Source organism: Ascidiella aspersa, chromosome 7 (assembly GCF_963924565.1).
Source record: "Ascidiella aspersa chromosome 7, kaAscAspe10.2, whole genome shotgun sequence".
Classification (NCBI taxonomy): Eukaryota; Metazoa; Chordata; class Ascidiacea; order Phlebobranchia; family Ascidiidae; genus Ascidiella; species Ascidiella aspersa.
In genome coordinates, this window is record NC_139453.1 from 12,404,405 (window position 1) to 12,419,714 (window position 15,310).

General features: G+C 35.9%; 2 protein-coding genes across 2 annotated transcripts; one reads left to right on the forward strand and one right to left on the reverse strand.

Annotated features, from left to right (window-relative positions):
* Nucleotides 1-5,232: 5,232 nt before the first annotated feature.
* Nucleotides 5,233-6,861, reverse strand: LOC146137859 (uncharacterized). The gene is made up of 3 exons (XM_083394238.1): nt 6,712-6,861; nt 6,250-6,393; nt 5,233-5,724 (listed from the first exon to the last, which is right to left on the reverse strand). The coding sequence occupies exons 1-3, from the start codon at nt 6,735-6,737 to the stop codon at nt 5,517-5,519; spliced, it is 378 nt and encodes a 125-aa protein (XP_083250364.1). The 5' UTR covers nt 6,738-6,861; the 3' UTR covers nt 5,233-5,516.
* Nucleotides 6,862-7,819: 958 nt separating this feature from the next.
* Nucleotides 7,820-12,277, forward strand: LOC146137860 (uncharacterized). Its single transcript, XM_083394240.1, has 9 exons — nt 7,820-7,872; nt 8,937-9,012; nt 9,149-9,252; nt 9,550-9,628; nt 9,913-9,982; nt 10,045-10,160; nt 10,239-10,292; nt 10,591-10,773; nt 11,721-12,277. The coding sequence occupies exons 1-8, from the start codon at nt 7,864-7,866 to the stop codon at nt 10,770-10,772; spliced, it is 690 nt and encodes a 229-aa protein (XP_083250366.1). The 5' UTR covers nt 7,820-7,863; the 3' UTR covers nt 10,773; nt 11,721-12,277.
* The last annotated feature ends 3,033 nt before the right edge of the window (nt 12,278-15,310 follow it).

The following is a 15,310-nucleotide window of genomic DNA, read 5'->3' on the forward strand; positions in this document are numbered from 1 at the left end:
AAATATTTGAAATACTGTGTGTAAAAAATAAATTATTCTTTAAAATAAAACATGGTGCCAGTCTGCATCCTATGGCATGTGTTTCTAAGCTGTTTGCAAGTAGACCTATATCAATGTTTTTTACACCTAATTTTAAAAAACAGGTTGAATTGTGGCAGTATTGTGAACTAGGGATGTCCCAACTTTTTATTCCAAAACCAATACTAGATATCTTTAAAGTAGCGCGATCTGATCTGATACCAAGTAATGTCTTTGATATGATCAAACAAGCAAAATTAATGAAAATTAAATTTGCTGAAAGGTACTTTTCAGGTTATTAGGCAAAAATTTGCTTTGACAAAAATTTTGTTACATCCAGTTGTTTACCTAGTATCTTTGGGTAGAATCACTACGTTGGTGGATTGCAGATTATGGCTGAATTTTTTTATGTTAATTTTACATGTGATCGGAACTGATGCCACCCTAGTATTGGACAAGTACTGATTTTTTAGACCAGGTATCTGCTCTGATTCTATATTATCAGATGTCCCAGTTGGAACTTTAGGTGTGAACATGCAGCACTCAAAGCCAATATTTGAGGCCCTCGCGACTTTTAAGAAAACAAAAAACTATTTTGGGCAAGAGGTCAAATTATTTTGCACCGTATGCTTAAAAGGTGCTGCTTTAGTTTTATGTTTTATAATTCTGTTAATAACAAACACACCAAATACATATGCATATTTATAACACTTTTGCCATGTGCTATTGCATATGGACTGTCAACAAATGAAACATAGATATTTCTTTTAAAATTGGCCCATTTTTCTGTTTAAAATTAAGATATTCCTTGCAGGTCAGGCAACACTGGGAGTTAAGCATGGTGCAAATACAATCAATGCACATGTTAGATTAAAAAACAGTTTTTTGCTTTTAAGTTTCACACCCTGATTTAGCCTACATGTTGGAAAACATTACAAATATTATTGACACCACAGGTGCTTGAAATCATGCAACATCAACAGGGGTCGTCAACCTACGGTTCACGGACCAGATCCGGCCCGCCGATGTAATTCATCCGGCCCGCCGCCTCTTTGACAAATTGGACACAAATCAATTTCACATACATTTTAACTACTGAAGTTCAAAAAATTTTCGTGTTTCGCGCGAGTGATCATCCTACATCCGGTTTGTTTACGTTTTGATGCTGTCTTTTGAACTAGATTTCGCGCTTCTTTACCCTTACATCGTGGAAGGCTGCTAAGTGCGACGCGCACAAACAAAAACATATTCACAAACATTTTTAAATATATATTTTTTTTATTTTTACGGCAATGTAATTAAAACTTGCAAGAATTTTAAAAGAAATGCCGCTACACCAAAAAAAAATCGCGCTCGCTTCGCTCGCGAAGTGTGCCCTTGCTTAAAAACGTTAACAAACTCTAAGCTAGATTAACTTTAAATGATTAGGCGTTCCCTCAAAGTAGTTTTATTACACTTTTCATTAGTAGCATGGATGACGACGTGTGAACTCGAATTTCAAACCAACAAACGCTTTTTTATGCGCTTTGCGTCAACACTTCAGTACCTCCTTAAATATAATTAAACACGTTTTTTATGCAAAAAAGACTCTAGGCCCGCCTGATTTACAGTTGTTCAACATTTTAATAACACAATTCTTAGTATACACTTTGTGCGGCCGGCAGAGACCTTTCTAAATTTTGGTTTTGGCCCGCGACTGGAAAAAGGTTGCCGACCCCTGATCTAAAATCTAGATCATCTTCAAATATGCATTTTATTGTTTTTGAATTTATTAATTGAACTGTAGCTGTAAACACTAAAATTGTTATAAAATGCTAAATTAGTCTTCTTTATAGGCGATCACTGGTATTTTAATAATATATGGGTAATCTCAACAAAATTATAAATGTCCCTGTACAAATAGGTTTGGTCTGTGATTATTCAAAAGTACAGTATGTCCTCATAACAGGTTATGCTGCTATTTTAAATTTAAAATTCCATATCCTTCTAATTCCACTAAGGTATTGCTAGATATTTTGAGTGGGTACATAGCAAGAACACTTGATGTTCATAGGGCATTTCTAAAAAAATAATGCTGGTGGTCTACAGTTTACAAATAAGTGTTTGCTAAACTAGCACATGTCTCACTGCACACAATCTGTACAATATATAGGCTACAATTACACTTATATCTGACAATTTATGCCACATATAATGATCAATTATAAACTAATTATTTCAATACTTTTTACACTACACCAAATTTTCCACTTGAGGTGTACTAGGGTCAATATTATCTACACTTCTTTGTTTTAAGAGGAGCGGCGGTTTGTTTACCTTCAGTTGAATCACGCGCGTTGGTGTTTTCTTCGCTGCTTTGCTCTGTTGTCATGTCAATGCGCTCCAGCCTCACCTTGCGGAAAAGCGCCCGCTCGAAGAATCTGTTAAAAACAACCAGAATTTGTCAACGGTAAATTTAAATAATAACACATTTGAATTTATACAACATATTTTATCACATAGTATATAAAAGTTATTTGCTCTTTTGGGACTTTTCTTTACTATAAACATTTTTATAACAACAACATAATTAGAGTATAACTTGTAACTACTTTACTTACACCGTGTTTTAACGTTTTTCTTCACTGTTCTGGCTGTCGTTGTGCTTTTGCCTAGGACAGTTCTGTGAATGTTCTACGCTATCGGCTTAGATGTAACCCAATGGAAGGGGGCGGCTGTGATGAGAAGAAAAAATCAAAACACCATATAATCTTCTATTCTTTGTCCCGGCATTGCCGCTTTTCAGAAGCCATCGATTCACCTGAACGGCGAAACAATTTTCTCGGCCCAGCGTGTCGGCTACTTTTATCCGCTTAGAATCTGACCATGTAAATATTGACCCACTCAAAAGTTAGGTGGGTTTTGATTGCTCCAGAGAATAATACTTTTAAAACTTTGTGGAGAAGCATAGCGACGGGGGACCGGAGTAACGTTTGATATTAACAAGTAGGCTAGGCCACGATGAATTCAAGAATGCTTTTAAAATGGTGCAATTTTGCTATAATGTAGGAGGACGCTAAATAAAAATGATATTACAGAAATATCTAAAAACATGGGTTCAGACAAACAATTTAATCTTCCGTAAAGTTCACGCCCGCTATTTCGAATTGTTTTATGTAAAAATAGTCCACAATTGTAAGTTACAAAAAGTTAATCAATCTACGAATATAGGAAGCACTACAAAGTTTACTTAAAACAAACATTACGTTGACCTAGATCTTAAGATGTTTTGTCCCCAAAGGGCTGTGCCTTAAAGTTTCGCGAAGTTGCCTTTGTGCGGTTTCGGGGACCCAGCCAATTACGCTCTTACGCCGCGTCTCGGCTATTGTTGGTAGAATTCCGTACATTCTGTCCAAATACGAAGAGCGCTTTCGCTATGGGGATTTTTTTTCGTTAGTTGGTCGACCAGCAGGAGAAAAGCGAGTCTTAACTCAAAACTTCTGTTTTAAATTGAAGATGTTTGTAGAGGTGATGTAAAACTCTAGCGATTAGCTAATATTAAGTGTTGAATATTATTCTTTATACGTGCTAAGATGTTTTTTACAACCCCTGCTTGACTAATCTTGCTTTTAAAGTAGGAAATAATATAGCGAAAGATGTTTAAACTTTTGGATAAAATACCCAAATAAAAATCCGTGGTTTTCGATCTAACTAAGCGTTTTATATTTGAATTTCTTCAGAAAAATAGGATATTTACAATTAAGATAACTAAAAGGTACTTGCCTAACAACTCAGAAAACATTTCGTTTAGACATTTCAATTTATTAACTTTTACTGATTTGATAAGAAGTGTCGTCGAGTCGGCGAAAAAAAAAAGAAAAAACAAGCTATAAAATAATGAAAGACATCAAGGTTACGTCGTTTATTGGTATGCTTATCCTAGTTTTGGCAGCGTTTGTTAGCAAAGCATATTAACATATTAATGTTAAATACAATATTTATAAGGTAAAGGGGCGGCCAAGAATAAAAAAAGTAGCCATCAAAAAGCGATAGGTTCGGCTAATAAAGGCCTGCCTACTTAACTTTATGCTTCGCACAAGTTTTCTAAATTTTAAAGCACATTTAGTCATATATATTTGAGTGTTGTAACCACTTTATCATAAAGCAATAGGGAACGTCAGGGTTTTTTTGCATACTTACAACGGTAGATAACGAACAGCAAGTAATTTAATAAATCAAAATTGACACCAGAAATGCGATATAGTTTTAGAAAAATTGAAAGTTTTTCTGGTCAAATAGCTTTAACATGTGCTCTAACGCCACCTTGCGGAATAACATTATTGCCTAGGACGTCTAGGGAATATTTAAAGCGCTCTTTTAAAACATTTGTTTCATTTTTCTTACTTTGCCATTCTGGTAATAGCCGTAATTGTCGAAGTATCTGTATCGTTTTACTCTTCGCATTTGTAAACCCATCACAAAGCTTTTCACTGCAGAAAAATGTTACAAATATACTAGTAGCCTCGTATAGTTCATCGCTTCTGAAACTGTTTTAGCCTGCTGTACACTAATTAAAAAAAATCGGAGCACAGTTGTTGGAAAACCAAACAATTTTACTTTAGCAATCAACTTAACTTCAATGTTGGTCGTAAATGCTATGAAAGAAAATGTAGTTCGTAAATGCTATGAAATGTTTAGTTATCAAACGAATCATCCTAATTCTCGCGTGCTTGTCTATGTCTATTTGTAATAGAAAGAAGTACTGTTTCGAAAAACAATGAAGTCCTGCAACACACAGTTTAAGAATCACTGTTGTAGGTCGTCCTATGAAGTATTTTGTGTCGTTTTGCGAAAGCATTTCTTCGCGCAGAGTATTGCAGGAAACCCGGAAAAAAGCGGGTTTGACCTGTAGCAGGGGTGGCCAAACAGTCAGACAACAAGAGCCGCATTTCTTACTTGGTTAACCGCAAACAGCCACACCTCATACACATGGAAAGAAAATAATAGCATATCACTGTATTTCTTGCTCATAATACGTTATAGACAAAATTATCGCAATCTAATTCGATACCAAATGACTTCATAACTATATACTCAAACAAAAAAAATAGACAAAATTCAAATGTCAATATTTCGTTTTTTAGCAATATCAGACCAAACGGCCCCTTTAGCAATAATTTTTTTTGATAAATTTAGCTTTCAAGGGTGAAATCACTGCGTTTAATCACAACTGACAACTGGAATTCGTATATTTATTTGGTACCGAATCTAGGAGAAATAAATACCACACATTTTTGCACAAGCACAAAACAAAGTTAGATACAACACAGTGTAGGCGCACATAAACCGGCACGCTACAACAGCAACGTTTTTCCGCAGCCTATAAATAAAAACTAAATATCGCCAGAAAACAATTAATTACCATATATAACGATCCTAAAAAGCACATCAGTGTTGTTTCACGATAATTCGCGTTGTTGGCGGGCTTCGGCCTCATAGCCCATGCAATGGCACAGCACCTATCTGCAAACGTGTATTTTAACGTTTTGCAAACTCTCATGTGCGTTAGAGTCATTGCGAGAATCGGCTGGTCGAGGGGCAAAAGTGTCGCCTGAAGTCTGTTGGAACTGAACCGGTGCTAAGTAGGGCTGGAACTGCAGACTATCGCCCTGACGCGCGCCTTGCCGAGTGGAAATGTCGATGCAAATCGTCTGTTGAGTTGGATTCCTGTAAAACAACACTGTAAGGTGGAAGACACAATAAGACCTAAGCAACGATATTTAAAGCAGAATGGTCTATAATAATACCATAACGTTAAGACGAACGACCTACTAAAGCCAAATTCGCAGTAATATCGACGACAGAAAAAATATCTAAATCGCCCCAGTCAGAATAAGCTTTTTTTCAACGGAATAAGGCCTAAATGGCCAAAAATAAAGCTTGGAACTGTAAGGAGAGTGTATGGGACGATCGGATGCCGTCGGTCTAAAATCAGCAGTTTTGGTTGAGACGTTTGGGCGGCTTAGTTTGCCCCTGTTTGGGGTTATTGGGGGTGGGGGCGAGTTTTATCATGAGGTTACGTTGTGATGTAAATAAATCTGTCCCTGGAAAACATCGATATGAATAGTTAGGATATTACATTTATATTTTTTTACATTAGGTGAATGAATCGCTAAATTCGATTTACGAACTGCTTTACTCAGATTAAACGTTTTAAAAAACATTTAGTTAAAACGCTGAGTTGTATCATACTCAATTGCAGGTGGCGGCTTCGTGTGATGATCAATCGGTTGGAATCGACCCATGGCTGGCGGCAAATCTGTTCTTTTGAAACTGGCTGGTTGAGCGTTTCTAGCTGATGCCTGATACGATGGCGTACGGGAACCAAAGAAAACGCTGCAACCAACAATAACGATAAAAACGTCAAAAGTCAACTTTTTCACTCTACCTGTTTAGCTTTGTATAAGTTTTCAAGCTACAGAACAGATCCGAGCATAGTGTACTTACGTTTATTTCGTTTAATGCGAATTGAAAACTCTCAGTAAACGAACCCATTTGTAATGAAGGCTAAAGATACCTTATTCGTATACTTAACGTAACTAAAACGTTATACTAACTTTTAATGTTGCCTCTCGTCAAAAAAACAAGGGTTGCTATGCCTAATTGGAGAGTTTTCGCTACATCCTATGCTGACACTTCAAAGTGTTTACTTACGTTTCGGTCACTGTCGAGTTATCCATGCCACTGCCCAAACGTTCCCAACAAATTCACGTGAGTTAAAGTCGTCGCACAACTACACTGCTTTCTGCTTGGTGCTTGTGAAAGGATTGGACGCCATTATTGTTTAACACCTCTACAGGTAGGTATAGGGTACGCTTTGACGAGGAACGAACAATGAAGTCGTAGGGGAAATTTTCCATTGACAATACACTTCTGCCGCGTTGCCTTCACAAAAGCCATATGTACAACGCATCGTGTTATTTTAAAAAGGAAATGTATTCAATATCGCTAAAGATGATGTCCATGACTACCAGAAATCGTTCTATTAACATAAAATTGTTATGTTCTATTAACATAAAATTGTTATGTTCTATTAACATAAAAATTGGTGTGTAAATAGTTTAATTGTTGCATTCGATCGTCTGTTTATGCCAATACTAGGCCTTATAGTGTGTTTATCGAGAGCAAGATGCCAGGTAGAGACCTCTCCTAAGCTGTAATAATAATAATAGTTTCGAATGTATCCCTCTGTTTAAAATATTCTCCCACTTTTCTTTCTTCGCAGATGCACGCTGATGCCGTAGTTAACATTGTACCCAGCGCAAAATCCCTAGCGCAGTCCTTTTGCGCTATACATCTAGATACCATTAAAATACTTCTAGACTTTTGACCACCAAAACCCGATTTTAACATCGACAACTACACAAAAAGTAAACCGTCGCTACGCTTTCAGGAAATTTTGCAAAAAGTATTACTGGACACAGAATGTTTTCTTAAAATGTTTGTATAGTATAGTACTTTCTACTTATTTTATGCTTGCATAGATACGTATTATAATATTGTTTTAGAGTTAATATGTTTAGGGGACAACTTAATAATTTAGTTACAAAGACAAGTGATTTATTGGTGCTTACATATTAAAAAGTAATCAAAATTTTCTTTCGAATAACAAAATCTGCCTGAATTGTTTGTTTCACTAAGTTCTGTACTTAGTTCAATCTTTATTATTAAACAGCAATAAGAATTCTATGTCGCTCAACGCGAAAAAAATCGGTTTGGCGCCAAATTCTAATTACGTCACTAAATCAGCTGGGCACTGACATTTGTCGATCAGAAATTGGTAGTTTTGTTGTTTAGTATTTTGCAATGTCTCAGGTAAGAAATTCAAAATTTTCGTTAATATTTTGCGAGTTGCCACATTGTCTTCCACCATGTTTGGTATGTCACCTTCAGTATTTGTTATTCTTTTCAAAATGTCAATCAGTTGTATGAAATATCAAGTATAGACTGACGATAAAGTGTAGATGTTGTAGCTTGTTATGGCCTATAGCATCACCACAGGCGTTATACTTAAGTTATAAAAATAAGTTTCTACTAACATTTTTGTCCGGGTGGGGATTTAAGGTGAAAGGATTCCTATCACAGCGTTGAAACAATTATTGAAGCAATCCACACTATTTGGGTTAGGGTGTTGCTTAGTGTTTGGGTAAGTTGAGGATTGGTCAAGTAATATTAATAACATGGCTTAACCTATCCAAACCCAAACAATGCTAACCAGCTCCCTAACCAAATAATTTGTGTTGTGGTAGGATTCTTGACCAGCGCGATTGTTTGTACAAAATGACTAAACTTAAGGAATTGAGCCATATTGCTTGATGCACACCCAACTGTGTACGAGCACGCATGTAAAGCAAAAAAAAAAGAGCCATGAAAATGAAGATTGGGTGTTTGTTATATAAAATATGGCTAAGAATAGAATGAATTTACTAATTTTGATGGGTTTAAGTTAATTTTTTAAGCCAGTCTCAACCTGACTACATTCCAGATTTGTGACTGCCAATGATTCACACAAAACTAATTTTTGCACAAATTTTACACAAAAACTCTTTTATTTATACTTTAAAAATGGGCTATTTATTTTGCAAATTTAATAGGCCGACATATTTTATGCCAAATGATGTCTCTAATGGAAGTTTGGGGCAAGATTCACCATCAAAAAGACTTGACTTTGCTTGTTACATTTTGAAAAAAGTGACTAGGATTAAGACTAGACTTGTTATGTTTTAAAAATTACTTGACTTGGGATTGGAGTTATTTCGTTAAAAGGCTTGACAGCAACATGGGTCAAAACTGCCTGGTCTTTTGCAATTTCAAGATTGACAGCTAATATTTTTACAAAGCCGTACCGATAACCTGTGTTTTTATGTTATAAATTACAGAATGAAGAAAGTTGTTCCAGTACTTCGAATGCTGGAGAGAGTCGATTGTCATCTTTTCAACAAATCACACCACCTCGTAATAAGAATCTTATTGAATTTAAAGCCAGCCATTTATACATTATTCTCATTAAAGTAAAACGATTTTTTTTTGAGTACCTCAAACTCAAACATGTACTGATAAAAAAGTTACTTTACTATACCTATATTACCAGGTGAGAATGGACAGGGTAAGAATTACAACTGTGGAGAAGGGATTAGGGAACTACAGTTTACAGAAAGGGCACTAACCCCACCACCAGAAACCAATGACCAACAGGTTAGTTTAATTTACATATTACATTTTTTGACAAATAACTTTATGACATTGTTTACAAACAGCAAGCAAAAAGTGATCAGTATTTGGAGTAGTGAAATAGTAAGAATTGGACAAAACTGTCAGATTTCAATTAAGGAAAAATTCAAATTTAATATTTAATGTTCAATCAGTCCTCAAAATTTGCTAACTTTTAGGACAACGGGCATTATATTTCATTTGTAATTGTAATTGCAGCTATGGTGCCTATATGTTGTACACAGTTTTTGCCCAAATATGTTTTTTTGTTTTTCATTGTAGAATGCCTTAGTGAGTTTTCTTTCCATTCAACCAAACACTTCATTTGAAGCTGCCAACCCAAATCGAGCTGTACCTGAAAGTAAGTAGTTTACAATCTTGTTTGGTTTGCAAACATTTTTTTTAGATTTTTATCAACTTAATCTATAATTGGAAATACTTTTATGTTTTACATTCATTTGTTGTCAGCTAAATTAATTAAATTTTGAGCTTTCAGTTTTCAAACTGTTGAACTAACATCTAATGAAATTTTAACCTAGTAATCAAACTATGCCTTATAGACACACTAGTTTACACATTTTTTTACATTTCTTGTTCATTATTAGAATAGATAAAATAAGGAATGCAATAACCTGCTTTTATCAGGTTCGTTTCGAAAAAGAAGGGCCACCAAAGACAAAGAAGGAGAGGCTTCAACACCTGAAAAGTGTTCCAGGTAAGGGTTAAAAACAAAGAAGGTTAAATAATACGTTGTATGACACATACATGTTTATTTAGATCCACATCCACAGCTGACAACATTGGTGATAAAAAAGTCGATGTCCATAATGCTAATGGTGTAGTAATCGTAGGCAATGGTGCGACGGTGACTGTAACTCACAACCATTTTCTTAGTAAGTTTTTTTTAATATTATTACGACACAATTTGTTAACAATCGTATAAAATTGCACAAAATGTTGTTCTTTACTAGATGGAATATCAGTAAGGGAACCCATCCCTCAAGAAACTAACATAGCAAGCCCAGGTTAGTAAAATTATTTTGTTGGCATCATAGAATTTATTCCATTTTTTTCTATTTCTATTTTGGGGCTATGGTACTTTTCCATCCCTGGCAGAAAATATAAAATAACTTTTGATGTAAATTAATTTTTTGGTAGCCACTTAAATTTTATCAGATGCAAATACAGCAGTTCCCTTAACTGTTCACTGAATTGAAAGAAGTGACTACAAGTTTACAACTACAAGATAGAACACCACGCATACCGCCCATAATTTGTTAGAATACTAAAAATACTATTATATTGATTTTTACTTCGTTATAGAGTCTAACAGCAACACCTCAACTCACCAGGAAAAATGTAAGCAGTGCCTTGCGCAAAATCCCAACATGCAATTTCTGCCATGTGGCCATTGCTGTGTGTGCAACCACTGTGTAAAATCAGTAAAGACCTGTCCACTATGTGGGAGCAATATTGCAACTGCTGTCCTGGACTACACAGCCTGACGTATGTTTTTTGTTGTTTTGTTGTTTTTTAACTGCAGTAAATTAAATTAGGGTAGTTTGTTGTTAATTCTGCCAATTTTTGTCATTTTTTTGGTTAATTTCAAAAATTAAATTTTTTGTAAAATAATTTGTAAAAGTAGAAGTAAATAAAAAAAAACAACCTCTCAGCAATTTCTTCCTCATTATACTTGGATTTTATTTCAGTTTTCTATTTGATTGGCTGGTCCAAGAACCAAAAAAAATTTGAGCCTTGTTAAAAAACATTTATTAAAAATTCTTAAATTTAATAATTACAAAAGATGTGCCAGGGGCTGCGGAGTCTGTTAAAAAAACCCGAGGCCGACTCCAGTCGAATGTACTATTTGGTCGACTCCTGAGTCCGGCCCCGACTCTACAGCCTGTATTCCGCCAATTTGCGTAATTAAAATAACGTGGATATTGAGCAAACCACTTATACAGGTGTCGTATAATTCATTCACTCACAATATCTGGTTGGAAAATTTTACACCATATGCTATTCCACCTATACAATTTCCAGTGATCTGCGATAGTCTTAAAATTTGGATGCGCATGTCGGACTCGGGACTTCGGGGGGTAGTTTAACGTGGTCTTACTGGAGTCCCGAGTCCCAAATCCGAATCCAGCAAAACAAACCGACTCCTCCAGTCCCGAGTACAGAGTCCGACTCCGTAGCCCTGACTTGAATGAGCAAATAAAATGTTACTGTTTTGCAAAATTGTTAATTACTGCTCTTCTTACCGCTATTCATATCGTTGTTATTCACAAAATGAGCAGCTAATGTGCAAAGAACTCGTCATACCATACCTGAATGCTTTTACCTAAAAGGAATCTGTAAATGTCAAAGTACGCAAGTCTTGTTTTTTGTTGGACTGCGTTTGTGTAAAACTATAATAATTGGAAGGACCCTAAACGTTTCTTTCATTTTAGGAATATGAAGATATGTTGATGTCCGACGTGAACGTCCAACTTAACTTCAGCCGAACGCACGGCAAACCAGCGCCTTGGAATGGCGATACTAGCAGTAAAACAATAAATTTCAATAGGCTACACCTTATTGGCCTCCTTAAAGTAAATCATATTTGCTTGCTGGTGCTTACTCGCATTGTTCTTGCAGCGCAACGCAATTTTTTTTGCAAAAACTCCTTTTTTAATTATTCTTTAAAATAAGTTCCATTAGTATCTGCGGTTGGCAGTTTCTTTTTGTTTACATTACTGGTGAAATTAAATCAATGAATGCACTTAACAATGAATGAATGAATGCACTTAATTGTTTAATTAATTGTGAGACCTTATGCCGATCAATTACATTGTTTTAAATGGTCTCTTGTTTATTTACCAAAACGAACAAGATGTTTTACCTGTCCTAAAAGGCTCCTTTTAATTTACAATTTTTTACCCAGTTTAAAACGTTACTGTCAAACGTTAAATTTTAAGTCATTTATTAAACCGTTCTTTAGTTAAAATATGTTTTTTTAAACTACGTTATTCTTGCTTTGAACAAACCTTTATAAATAAATATCTGTGTGCAAAGTTGATTACAGTTGATTTTTTATTTGTTTGCGAGTTTCAGAAATGGAGTTTTGTGTTTTGTTGTGAAGTCAATTAATATATTCTCGTTATATTGTTAACTTGCCACAACTCCTGTAAAAAAGTAACCATCTACGATTCTAGAAGAAAGAGGGTCACAAAACTGTGGCCTGTTGACCAAGCTCTGCCCGCAGATTTAACACCGAAACGAATCATATTCCTTAATAAAAGATAAAGTACAGTTAAAATGTAATGGATGCAATTCTACTGCATTTTAAATTGAACCGCAATATTGCACGGCTAACTACAGTTTTGTTGCATATATCTTTTGAAGACAATTGAGTTATTAAAATTCGACACAAATTGTTATATCCTCCCCGCGATTTTTAGGCCCCGCATCAATCCTTACAGACATCCGAGATGTAATCGCCCAGGCTTTACAGTTATTCGGGCTGCCATCGCTAGACCTTACAGCAGGCGTTCAACTGGGGTCCATTGACCCCTTTGGGGTACGTCAACTATCTTTAGGTAGTCCATGAAACCCAATTGAAATATCAGTGTATATTTAAAAGTGTTCATTTTTTTAAGTGTTGAACTAAAAATAGAACGTTTTTGCACTCAATGTGTGTTTAGGCTCCATTACGCTTTCACATTTCAATTTATGACGTCATCTCTAAAATTCCTTGCCTTCATTGGAAGCAAAAATGTGTTTTAGGCATCCGCGGTAAAAAAGTTTAAGAACCCCTGTCTTACAGTCATCTGGCGCTTTACAAAATAATTAGTGACCCCTGAACTAGGGCCTCATTAGGCTATACCTTATAAGATCAATCTACAGCAGATTTTACTAGTCCGAATATTATAGGTACGGTAAGTTTATTAACAACGGCAGTGGTCCAAGATTGACAGCAGAACCAAAATGTTATTAGGCGGTTTTATTTCGGGCCACACATAACATTATGAGCTTCCATGATAAAATTAGTTTATAGGTTTGTTTTTTAAATTTTGGATTTTACTGGATATAGAATAGATGGTACGCCACTTTCGAATGGTAAGATAACATAAAAAGGTAGCCTATGTGTTTCTCGGAATTAGCTTCGGGTAAAACGCAATATAGGAATTGCGTCGAGAACACCAAGAGCTTTCCGAGGTCATCGTGAGACATGTAGGCCTACATCTAAATCAGAAAATTAAAAATTCCCACAAAGGTGAATTCCTGGATGCGCACCTGTTTTGAGCCATTTTATTAAAGACCTCGTGTGAATTTGGTTTAGGCTAGTGCGGGCCGTTTTTTGCAGGGAGTCGAACCGGAACCTAACCGGAATTTTATGAACCGGTTTTGGGTCAATTTTTTCCGAACCGTAACCGAACCTGAACCGTTTTTTTGTAAGATTTTAAAGAGCCGAACCCGAACTGAACCGAATAATTTGAAACAGTGTGGTCCAACTGCAAGCCCGCGGGCCAAAGTTGACCCGCGAGCTCCGCTTTTTTGCCCGCGAACTGATAGTCAGCTTTGCTTCAATCTAGCAATGTCACTTCAATTTTTGTTATTGTAATTAACAAAATAACTTCGTAAATGATACTTTGTGATTTCATAAGACCAACAACACGCTTTAGTATTTTCAAATTGCCTAAGTAATATTTAATTGCAAAAACGAATTGCTTTTTGTAGGGGGGCGAAAGGCATTGGAAAATTACCAAAGGAGGTGCGGCTGAAAAAAGGTTAAAAACCACTGCCATAGGCTATGTATAATTTGCCAGCAATAAGCCTAAGAATCGCCATTTAAAAACATTGGTCCTCAAGATAAAAAAAATGTTTTTTGGCCCGCGATGAAAAGAAGTTGGACCACACTGATTTGAAAGAACATGCCGTTAACCGAACCCGAACCTGTAAACAAATGTTTTTTTAATACTTCGCCGTGCTGTTTTTTTAATACGTCACGTAGCTTCGATTAAATGACATACAATTCAAAGATCTACATTTATTGACCCACATTTTTAGATTTAACGCAACTTATATTGCATCCGAACCGGAACTTTTTGAACTGGTTTTGAAAATAAATTTAGTCGGACCGGAACTGAACCGGAACTTTTAAACTACTCCGAACCGAAACCGGATCTGAACCCGATTCCGAAAGAATCCTTGAACCCGAACCGAACCTGAACCGGAAAAGTCAAACGGTTCGACTCCCTGGTTTTTTGTGGGCTGTTTAAAATGTTTAAATCAATCTTTAGCAAAATATTCAACTGTAAATCCGTTTCAACGAAAGACGTGACAGAGATAATTATAACGGTAAACTTATAAAACTGATTTATCGTCATGTTATTCGATAATTGCCGTACGCGCAACCTCGGGTTTGTCACGGTCTATCTATGCAATCTAACCGTAGCTAGATGAGAAGCGTGGCTTTCGGCAAACAGGGGTCAAAGTATCAACAACGCCGAAACGGACTTTGCTCTGCGTTGTAGGCGCATTCGTTGTTAAGTCTTGTTAGTGCCGAATCGGAGTTTGTGCCGTCTGGGTGCTGGCTCTCTTTCTGTTATTGTGTAGTTGTGCAAGCACTTAGTCATAGGTTTATGATGCAAGAATTGCCTTCCGTGAATTTCCACGTGTCGATATTACGTTACAAGTTGTAAGAGATGGTTTATAATTAGGTAAACTTGGGTATGAAATGCAAAACCAAATCAAACTTTAGTCGGTATTCAGTAGTTGTATCTGTGACAGTGACAGTTCTTCCAAGTTTGTTTTAGGTGTCACAACGACCTATTAAAACTTGTGAGGTTTGTAGGCCTACTAGTTTATTGCAAAACGATTAAAACATGATGAAAATAGCCTTAAGTCACCTCTGTGTTTAAAACGAATATTCTTAGTTCCACATAATGGTTGTTGTTTAGTTAAGTGATAAAATTGTATGACTTTATAAAACTTGCATTAACTTATTGTCGGTCCTTTACGTACAAAACTGTATTCGCTGTGCTGTTCAGAATTTTGC

What these genes read in the sequence shown, in the direction of transcription:
- LOC146137860 (XM_083394240.1), top strand. An exon ending in TCAACAAATCACACCACCTC is followed by an intron (nt 9,013 to 9,148) that starts GTAATAAGAATC and finishes CTATATTACCAG; the next exon opens with GTGAGAATGGACAGGGTAAG. An exon ending in AACTCACAACCATTTTCTTA is followed by an intron (nt 10,161 to 10,238) that starts GTAAGTTTTTTT and finishes GTTCTTTACTAG; the next exon opens with ATGGAATATCAGTAAGGGAA.
- LOC146137859 (XM_083394238.1), bottom strand. Translation starts at nt 6,737, where the DNA reads ATGGATAACTCGACAGTGACCGAAAC. An exon ending in AACTCGACAGTGACCGAAAC is followed by an intron (nt 6,394 to 6,711) that starts GTAAGTAAACAC and finishes TGTTGGTTGCAG; the next exon opens with CGTTTTCTTTGGTTCCCGTA. An exon ending in AAGCCGCCACCTGCAATTGA is followed by an intron (nt 5,725 to 6,249) that starts GTATGATACAAC and finishes GTTGTTTTACAG; the next exon opens with GAATCCAACTCAACAGACGA.